At 50.3% G+C, this 10,449-nt stretch overlaps 1 protein-coding gene across 1 annotated transcript in view; it reads right to left on the reverse strand.

Annotated features, from left to right (window-relative positions):
* The window catches only part of Wdr79 (Telomerase Cajal body protein 1 homolog), a 43,050-nt gene extending 32,885 nt beyond the window's left edge, over positions 1–10,165 (reverse strand). The window contains exons 1-2 of the mRNA XM_077698106.1: positions 9,649–10,165; positions 9,442–9,556 (exon numbers count right to left, since the gene is read on the reverse strand). Of these exons, the coding sequence (XP_077554232.1) occupies positions 9,442–9,556; positions 9,649–9,875 (342 nt within the window). The 5' untranslated portion in view covers positions 9,876–10,165. The remainder of the gene's footprint in view (positions 1–9,441; positions 9,557–9,648) is intronic.
* Between the last annotated feature and the right edge of the window lie 284 nt (positions 10,166–10,449).

A 10,449-nucleotide genomic window follows, 5' to 3' on the forward strand; every position in this document is an offset into this window, starting at 1 on the left:
AGACTCGTGACTGCCACTAATACATTTAAGGAAGCTCCAAAACACATGCACACACTAAGCAGGAAGGGTGGAGCCCATTCCAATTGGATCCATAGGCTCGCAATGTTGTATTTCAACATGTTTAGGCACAGAGCCACCGCACCATCCACCCTTCTGTCCACACAGTATACAAAAGAAATAGTCGAACCTTGTTATATAACGATGTAGTACCGGGGCAGTAAATTAGTTCGTTATAACCTGAAACAAATCGACAATCGGCTGATGCAGCAAAGCAACACCCAAAGGCCTTGGAGACGCGCCAAAAAACTGGGCGCAGGAGCATCACTGTCCAATGGGCACGTCACAGCTGGTCGCGTCAGCTGGTCTCGGTGAATCATAGGGTAAGGACACGAGACTGGGTAATGGACACGTCCATGACTCAGCAGGCCCATCCCATCTTTCATTCTCACTGCACTTCGATAGGCCCCTGCGGTCCCACTGGGACGGTCGTCTCTGATGCAGGGGCAATGTCAAAAGATGAAGACAAAGAAGAAAATGATAGGTAGCGCCAGAGTCCTTCAATGCTTTCCTGGTCACGAAACTTCTCCGTAACGCTATGGGAGAGCTTCATATGGGGACCAAAGCTCCCGCGCGGTGGCGCTACGAGTCCGGTGAAGGCGGCTTGGACGGCGGCGGCCGCATTTGCAGTGCGTTGGAGCGTGAGCTTACTGGTGTTTGTTGTGTGATATAGCTGTCTACACTCATCACGAAGGGCAAACTATGTGAACTACCATGCCTCTGACGTGCTGTGTACCGGGTTGCCGCTCTGGCTATCGGAGTACAACGGAAAAGGCTTCGCTGTTCTGCCTCCCAAGCGACCGCGAACAACGTGACAGGTGGAAGCGAGCCATTCCACGACAGGAGACGGACGCTTTCAGCTTCGAGTCGAAGGCCGTTCGTGTGTGCGAGAAATATTTCGACCCTATACGGGCATTATTCGAGCCGATGAGTTGGAAATAAGTGGGCAATCTGTGCTCCTGCAGCGCGAGAAGCTCAAGCTCCGCGTCGATGCCATACCCCAGATATTTGAAAACCTGCCGGCGTATTTTACGAAGCCCAAGCCACGGTCGCGCACACAACGAGAAAATCCGTCTGCAAAATGTCGTCGCGTTTAGGCGCTGAACAACGATGGGACTGCAGCTACTGTGATTTTGGTTATCCAATCAGACATTTTGAATTTGGAAAGTGGAGCATGGCTATCTTTGCCTGCATATATATATTTTTTTGAACTTGACCGCCGCGCTTGCCCAGGGGCTAAGGCGTTGTGCTGATAAGCCCAAGGATGCGGGTTCCCAGCCGCTTTTCTGATGGAGGCGAAAAGAGAAAACGCTTGTGTGTTCGAGATTTCGGCGCAAGTTTAAGATACCCGAGTGGTTAAAATTAATCCGGAGCGCTACACTACGGCGCGCGCCCCATTGCCGGTGTAGCGTCGGCACGTTAAACCTGATAATCAATGAATGTTTTTTAACTTGCCGTTTGGGTCGGAGGGGTGTGACAGGCACTGAGCGGGCGAGTTTTTATCTGTCGACACCCTATGCCTATGAGGGCAGCCGCGGTCGCTCAAGGCTGTAGAATTTACTCCTACCCTGGCCCCTCCGCGCGCCATTATGCTGCTTCCATTTTGTGAGCGTTTTTTTTTTCCTGCTGTTCACGCTAACTTTCCGAATCTCGAATATTTTTTTACATTATTAGCGCGCTATAAAATAGCGCAAACACAGCGCTAACCAACGTGCTGTATGTGTATGTTTGCACACCTATTTGCTCAGCGCGGCATGTCGCCCAGAGCTGAATACAATTTAATTCTGGCGCTAGTTAACTCAAATCATGCAGGCGGCTGCAAAGGCTAGTCAAAAATTGAAAACGTCAAATGTCCGCCTTCTCATAGCGAGAACGTTGCGGTTCCTGCCGCAACGAACGAACACTGCAACATACACGCCTCAGTAACACCCGTGGTCTTGCCTCAATTTCACAGCTGAGCTATGCGACAACTGACTCAAAAACATGCACACTTCGCTCGCGTTTTTAAAGGTGGAAACGAAGAGCAGATGAAAGTAGGCGCGTTGCCGACGGAGAAACAGCCGGCCCGCAAGCGTCGTCGCCCGCCGGCGAAGCCTTCACGTTAACAGGGGCGATCCTAGCAGCAGCTTTTGTCCCTGACTGAAACTTCGGCCGGAGTTTCGTGACCAGAAAAGCATTGAAGGACTCTGGTAGCGCTGTAGTCTACTCCACTGATGAAGATGAAGATGTGCATGACACGTGGTTGTAGATAGCTGTAAATACATACATCAGGACGCGGGTTCGATTCCCGGCCGCGGCGGCCGCTTGTCTGATGGAGGTGAAAAGCGAAGACACCCGTGCGTTCGAGATTTCGGCGCACGTTAAAGATCCCCAGGTGGTCAAAATTAATCTGGAGCCCTCCACTACGGCGCGCGTCGTCGCCTGTGTTGCATCAGCGTGTTAAACCCTACAATCAATCAATAAATAAATACACACATACATCACACATATAAATAAATACACACATAAATGAAATAGTGTTTGCGCTCAGGCCATCTTTCCTTTCAAGACTTTTTTTTTTTTCCGTCGGCGTATAACACCCCACCGAAAAATATTTCTTATGCCCCTGCCGCACACTGGGGACATTTTCATAGGAAGCACTGGCCCTTTTTTGTGCCGACGAGGTCGCGTCATTCGTGTTTAAAGTTAACTTCTGCGTTAAGCGAAGACAAGCAAAATAATTTACAGCTCTTAGCAGTTATCGTCCGGCTCTCATATCAAACCGCATAGCAGAATTCCATTCGTAATCAGTGTGGCCGATGTTATGGTTGCGAGTATATTGGCACTACAGTCTAGTCCACTTATAACAATATCCAAGTGCCAAGGAAATCCCATCGTTATAACCGATGATTGTTATATGCGGGTTGCTAAATAAAAAGACAGAGCAGAGCTCACACATTTTATTTGCAGGCAAGCAAGGCTGTACTGCTACCTATTTGTGGAAAAGAAGCCATACTCGGTCAGCTTTGTTTGCTGCACATGAAGCTAGCACACATCTTTTTCAAGAGCATCTATAGGTGCTTTACCAAGCTGAGCGAAGGGTCATTGGTGGAAACGAAGTCCCTGAGAGACTATCATGCTTTGGGCCTCCTGCGAAGGTGCTGCCCGAGTAGGAGTGCGCAACCGCGACGTCAGAGTTGTCACTGCCACCGCTGTCCGCCGCACGTATCCGCGCAACGATTGCCTCTTCAGTAAGGCACTCAGACATTACCAAAACATCGGCCCTGGCGTTTGATCTGCGGAAAAACAGAGGTAGTTGAAGAGGCACCCAGTCAAATTCAAAGCAGCAGGCACGAAGACAAAGCCAAAGCGGCGGCATCGGGAGGGGTTTTGAAAGAGAACTGTTCCCCTCCTCCGCTCGCTTCCTCGTAAGCGGTGCAGTTGACTCGTTTTATGAGGGGTGGACGGAATGCGAGTCGGCGTTAAGGAGGCTAGAATGCCACCTTATCGGCGTGGTTGGCGTGGAGAGCCGGCAGCAGCTCGCATTTTCGGTGCTTGCTGTAACCCGATTCAATCGTTATATCCGATATATTGCTATAAACGGTATCATTATAAGTGGACTCGACTGTGTGTGTGTGTGTGTGTCTTGAGAGGGCCTGAAGAGACAGGTGCAGGAGGACGTTTATTGGGAAGCGTCGCAACCGCCGCGGACTCGGAACCAGCCTCCGATGACGATGATCTTCGCAAGAGGAGGGTTGGTAGGATGGTGATGAGGATGATTATGAAAGGAAGAAGATGAAGCACAGGATGGTGCCCACAATATACGAGCCGGTCACTGTAAATACGACGCGATGCTCAGAACGTGCTCACAATAATTTCCCCCTCCGCTTGAAGGCGGCCTCCTGGCCGCGGTTCGTCAAGAGGAGCGACGCACGAAAGGCTTGAGTCGTGAGACGTGCACTATTTCTGTGCCACGGTAGCGACGATCAACAGGAGCACTGCATGGAGTGACGCGGTAGTTCACGGGCGAAGTTTCTTCTAAGATGGTGTACGGGCCTGTGAAACGATGAAGAAATTTTTCGCAGAGCCCACGTTTGCGTGTGGGCATCCACAGTAACACCTCGTCACCAGGGCGGAAGCGGATGGTGCGGTGACTGGAGTCGTAGCGGTCCATGCGATCTCTTTGGCTGGCTTCCGTATTGAGTCTAGCAAGCCGACGGCAGTAGTTGAGGCGGGAGATGAACTCCTCGTGTAACGGGCTGGAGTTATGCACAGGAACACTAAATACACTGGCATCCAGCATGAATGAGGGATCGCGGCCGTAGACGAGCAAGAAGGGTGAGTAACCAGTAGTCTTTTGAACTGCCGTGTTGTATGCAAAAGTAATGAATGGTAGAATTGTGTCCCAGTTGGTGTGGTCAGGCCGGATGTACATAGAAATCATTTCAGAAAGAGTCCGGTGGAAGCGATCAGTCAGACCGTTCGTCTGCGGATGGTAAGCGGAAGTGGTCTTATGAACTGTGTTTGCAGTGCGGAGAACTTCTTCAACAGTGCTGGAGAGAAACATCTCGCCGCGATCGCTCAAAAGAACACGGGGTGCATCATGGCGCAACACTATGGCACGCAAGAAGAAGTCTGCTACCTCGGCTGCACAACCAGAGCGAATGGGCGCTGTTTCTGCGTAGCGGGTTAAATGGTCTACGGCGGTTATAATCCACCGGAAGCCGGCAGCCGTGCAAGGCAAAGATCCGTTGAGATCTATGCCAACAGTGTGAAAGGGCTCCGAAGGGCAAGGAAGCGGCTGTACAAGCGCTTCTGGCAAGACGGGCACGAAGCGATGTAGCGGGCAACGTAGGTGGAGAGGCCAGGCCAGAAGAAACAAGAGCGGACGCGGTCGTAAGTTTTGTGGAAGCCTAGGTGACCCGCTGATGCATCGTCGTGGAGGGCTTCTAATATTTGCTGTCGAATAGCGCGCGGTGCGACGGGGACCCATCTGTTGCCCGACGAGTGGCGATTGGAACGGTACAAAACACCATTCAAAAACTGAAACTGCTGAATCTGCCGACGCGCCCGACTGTTCTGGGGTTGGATTGAGCCGGTAAGCCGATCGATCATAGTGCGGCAGTATGAGTCTGCTCGTTGAAGAGTAGGCAAATGAGACAGGCTGTTATCAAATGCTGCGTGGTTGACAGGTGCGATAGGGAGGGCGGTATCGGGTGACGATGACGCGGAAGCCGTAGACGACTCAAGAGGGCACCGAGAAAGTGCATCCACGTCGAGGTGCTTTTTCCCGGACTTGTAAGTGACGGTGAAGTCATATTCCTTAAGTCGTAGAACCCAGCGTCCGAGGCGTCCTGATAAATTTTTGAGTGTCTGCAACCAGCATAACGCATGGTGGTCAGTAACTACTGTGAAGTGGCGTCCGCAGAGATATGGTCGAAATTTCTGGACGGCCCAAACCACAGCGAGACACTCCTGCTCAGTGATGCTGCAATTTTTTCCGTAGGACTTAGGGAACGACTGGCGTAAGAAATAACGCGCTCTCGACCGTTACCATCTGACTGCAGTAGAACAGCCCCAAGTCCGTGGCCACTGGCGTCCGTGTGGAGAATTACAGGTCTGAACTCGTCAAAATGGCAGAGGACCGGCCCAGAGGTCAGCGCGGTCTTCAGCTGCTGGAAAGCTCATTCACAATCATCCGTCCAGGCGAAGGGAGTTCCAGAGTTAAGGAGTGTGTTGAAGGGCGAAGCTATGGAAGCGAAATTCTGGACAAAGCGCCGAAAGTAAGACGCCAGACCAAGAAAGCTACGCAGAGATTTTTACTCCCGGGGCCGAGGGAAGTTAACCACAGCAGCAATCTTGTCTGGGTCGGGCCGAATCCCATCGTGGCTGATGACGTGTCCGAGAACTTTTATGCTTCGAGAGGAAAAACTGCACTTTTTGGTGTTGAGCTGAAGGCCAGCATTGGCAAGGCATGTTAGTACCTCATCCAGCCGTTGGAGGTGTTCAAGAAAGGTTGAAGAAAACATAACCATATCGTCGAGGTAACATAGGCACGTTTTCCATTTAAGGCCCCGGAGAACAGTGTTGATCATCCGCTCCAAAGTTGCTGGAGCGTTACATAGCCCGAAGGGCATCACATTAAACTCATATAGTCCATCAGGGGTGGCGAACGCTGTCTTTTCTTTATCCGCCTCATGCATTGGAATTTGCCAATAACCAGATCGAAGATCGATACTGGAAAAATATTCCGCTCCTTGTAAACAGTCTAAGGCATCATCGATTCGAGGCATCGGATAAACATCTTTTCGTGTGATTCGGTTCAGTGCGCGGTAATCAATACACAATCGAACAGATCCATCTTTTTTTTTTACTAAGACAACAGTAGATGACCAAGGACTGTTAGATGGACGAATAATTTTGCGCTCTAGCATGTCGGCGACGTTTTCATTAACCACTTTCCGCTCCGAAGAAGAGACGCGGTATGTATGGCCGGTGGCGAATGATCTGTGACCCGTCTGTTGCAATTCGATGAGTTGCTACGGATGTTTGACCGAGTGTGGTACTCGAGAATCGAATAGTGATTTGTGCCTTTGTAGGAGGTCCAGCAAAGAATTAGCTTGTTCCGGGGAGAGGTCGGAGCTGATAGTGGCGGATAAAGCAGGTTGTGGTGGGTCAGAGGGCGAAGTCGACACTGATGGAATACAGCAGAGGGGAACAACAGAGACAGCTACAGATTGAGCAGTGGTAGCGATAGTAGTGCCTTTCCGTAAGAGGATTGCCTCAGGGCTAGTGTTCATGGCAACGAGCGCGGCAGACCCTTACGCAAAGTGCACCAGACAGGTGGCTATTACGATGCCGCGTGGGAGAAGCCGAGAGCGGGGCACGATGAGCACGTCACCATCAGAACACTTGCCACCACGAACAAAAATTGTCGTATCATATCCAGGGCTCAGAAGGTAATCCGCACTAGCCACCAATGACTGCTCTTGGATATCCGAAGTGTTCATACGGCCTGTAGCGGTGATTTCAATGTCCGGGGACTGGCAGCAGATGACAGCGGAGGCGGATGAGAGAAAGTCCCACTCTAGAATGAGTTCGTGAGAGCAACTGGACAAGACTGCGCACTGGACGTGGTGTCGAATTCCCTCAATCAATACACGTACGGTGCAGTATCCGGATGGCTCGAACACAGCTTGGTTAGCACCACACAAAGTAGGTTCAGTATAAGGGGTTTTCACTTTCCTGAGCCGCGAACACAAATTTTTACTAATGACTGATATACTGGCTCAAGTGTCTATGAGGGCATCAACATCAAATCCTTTAACTTGTACGTGCAATGTATTCGACGGTTGCGCTGGAGGAGTTTTCGCCTTTTCGACGAATGCAGTTTCCCCCCCAAAAACTGCAGGCTCTAGTTTTCCGGATGGTGACCCAAGGCGTGAGACGCAGGGCGAAGAGGTGATACAGAGCGGCGATATGAAGCGGGCGATCGCCACCGTGAAGGACGATCACACTGAGGCGTGTCAACAGGGGATGGAGGTGGGGAGGAGCGGCGAGGGCTGAAACAGGTGTGGTGTACCGGGTGCCATAAGAAAAGGTCACATCGTGTTCAAATGGTGCATACCCTCGTCGCTCATCTTGCTGACGTCGCCTGCAGAAACGGGCAATGTGTCCCCGAATCCCGCAGTAATAACAGACAGGGCGATCGGTCGAGAAAGCCTAGCGGCGGGGTCGCATGTTGGCGTAATAACAGTTCCGGGACGTAGGTGCTGGAGAGATCGCTGTCAAATGCTCATGAGCCAGCGAAGCTTCTTGGTGCAAGGGTGGCTTTGAGGCGATCACCGAGTACGACAGAGCGGGAGTGGTAGGAATAGGAGACGAGGTTGGCAACAGACTGTTCATGGATGCGAACTCCTCCTTGACAAGGTCGCGCAACTGAGGTCCATCCTTCCGAAAGAGATCCCGTGGAAGGGTAGGCTGGTCATGGAGCTGCAGCTCTTCACGGATGATCTCGTGGATTAGAGCCCGTAATTCCAAGTCTCCATGAGGCTGAGTAGCCCGGGCGTCTTGTGGCAAGCGAATCGACTGCAGTTCGTCGAGGCGTTGACACGTTTCGTGCACATCGCTGATGCTTTTAGGATGTTGAGCCACCAATGCATTGAATGCAAATAAAGAGATGCCTTTGAGAAGGTGGCGTACCTTGTCGGCCTCTGGCATGCTTTCGTCAGTGCGGAGACACAGGGCAAGGACGTCCTCGATGTATGAGGCATACGTCTCTTCAGGGTGTTGGATACGACCAGACAGCTTCCTTTTGGCCACGTCCGAACGATTGGTTGGAGAGCCGAAGGCCTTACGCAGCTTCTGGGCAAAGCTGGCCCAGTCATCAATGTCAGCTTCATTGTAGAAAAACCGTGTTTCTGCAGCTTCCTTTAGAGAAAAAGATACGTTATGGAGCTCGGCCGCATCATCCCAGCGGTTAAATGCACCAACTCGAACGTAGGTGTCGAGCCAGTCATCGACGTCCTCGCCGCGGGACCCGTAGAAAAACGGTGGGTCACGCTGCCGGGTGGTCAAGGCAAATGCCGGAGGCGTGGCAGCAGCGCCAGTGGGGTTGCTCCCAGTTTCACGCTGCATGGCTTGAGCCAGTAAACGGCGACCGGAACGAAGCTCCAGGGGTGCGATCAGAAGGCGTAGAGGACAGGATCGAAGTCGACCTCCACCACGTGAGAGGGCCTGAAGAGACAGGTGCAGGAGCACATTTATTGGGAAGCGTTGCAACCGCCGTGGACTCGGAACCAGCCTCCGATGACGATGATCTTCGCAAGAGGAGGGTTGGTAGGATGGTGATGAGGATGATTATGAAAGGAAGAAGATGAAGCACAGAATGGTGCCCACAATATACGAGCCGGTCACTGTAAATACGACGCGATGCTGAGAACGTGCTCACAGTATGTATATTTATATATATATATATATATATATATATATATATATATACATACATACATACATACTGTACAATTACTCTTGGTACTGTTATTCTGACGAAGGCCGGTCCCCGGTCGAAACGTTAAAACCTATCCTCTTTCGACGTGTTTCATTTTCTTCATTATATATATATATATATATATATATATATATATATATATATATTACATACCCACACACACACTCTTTACAACCACTTAAAACATTAGCACAGTTGATACTCTCAGGATTCGTTGCTAGGATATCATTACACACAAGGATTTTGTTGTTACAAGACACAAATCCCGCGGAAAAGCAATAATAGCCCCTCACACCGCGACTTTTACATCGACACCAACGCCCGCAAGTGTGTGCGCGAGTTCAAACCAGTAAAAGAAGATAAGAGCTAAGGAGGCAGGGTTTAGCGCATATTACCATCTCCTCGACACCACCCCAGTCAATCGGTTGTTGATACAGGCTCGAGGGAAGGTTGAAGAGCCGAAGAGTACAGTCATCGCTGTTTGTCAGAATGCAGGAACCGTCAGTGGACCTTTGAAATCGGGAGAAAACACGGTGATTTACCCACTGCAGGCATGTTTATCCAAGATCACGAGTTTTTGCCAAATAAAAGCATTACGTTACCACTTGCAGCCCCTCGTGATGCACTTGGAAAACGCCTTCCACGCCCCGCACAGTTGAAAGGGCTTCACGCAGTAGTCGATTGAATGCACAGTTGTCTCGGCGGTATCGGTACTTTGGGTAGCAGCGTCCTCCTCGGAGTTCGCACTGGGGAATAATTCGTGCTCAGAACTGCTTTCCTTGCGTTCTGCTTCTTGCGTATTGGGCCCCACAGCCGTGTCCTCTTCCATGGCAGTAAAAAGATTACGATGTTATCGATGCTGTTTCTTTCCCCCTAGCAGTTCGCAAGTCTGTCCTCACCACATGCTCACCACCACACTCCGTTTGTATTACACGACAAACCTGAACTACCCGCCACCACTTATGCTTCTTTTGATTGAGCTCCAGCAATATATGCATTAAAGTCTTGAAAGAAAAAATACTGCCTAGCATTTTAATTTCGCGCACATTTCAGTGTTTTAGCGAAAGTGCACTGTGCTTTAGCCCCACATGGTCGACATGGTGTAAACAATATGTCAGACACCGGTATTTTGTTAGCGAACTACTTGCGTGTTACTGCGCCTGATAGTTTCCTAATTGGTCATAATTTCGTTGTTAAAAAATAAGTGTGGACAAAAACAACAGAAAAGTTTGTTTTATTTGCATAACCAGCTTTTTTGTTGTATCAGCGTAGTACATTTAAGCAATGAGAAGAGTAGCAATAAGGCCTATTTTGAGCAGCGGAAACCAACTTTGATACGCAAAAAAAAAGAACATATTCAGAACTCTATTTCTTAAAAGTTCCCTAGTACAGCTCCCCAGTTT

This window comes from Haemaphysalis longicornis, unplaced genomic scaffold (assembly GCF_048455015.1).
Source record: "Haemaphysalis longicornis isolate Haplotype H1 unplaced genomic scaffold, Haemaphysalis longicornis Haplotype H1 scaffold_2, whole genome shotgun sequence".
Taxonomy (NCBI): Eukaryota; Metazoa; Arthropoda; class Arachnida; order Ixodida; family Ixodidae; genus Haemaphysalis; species Haemaphysalis longicornis.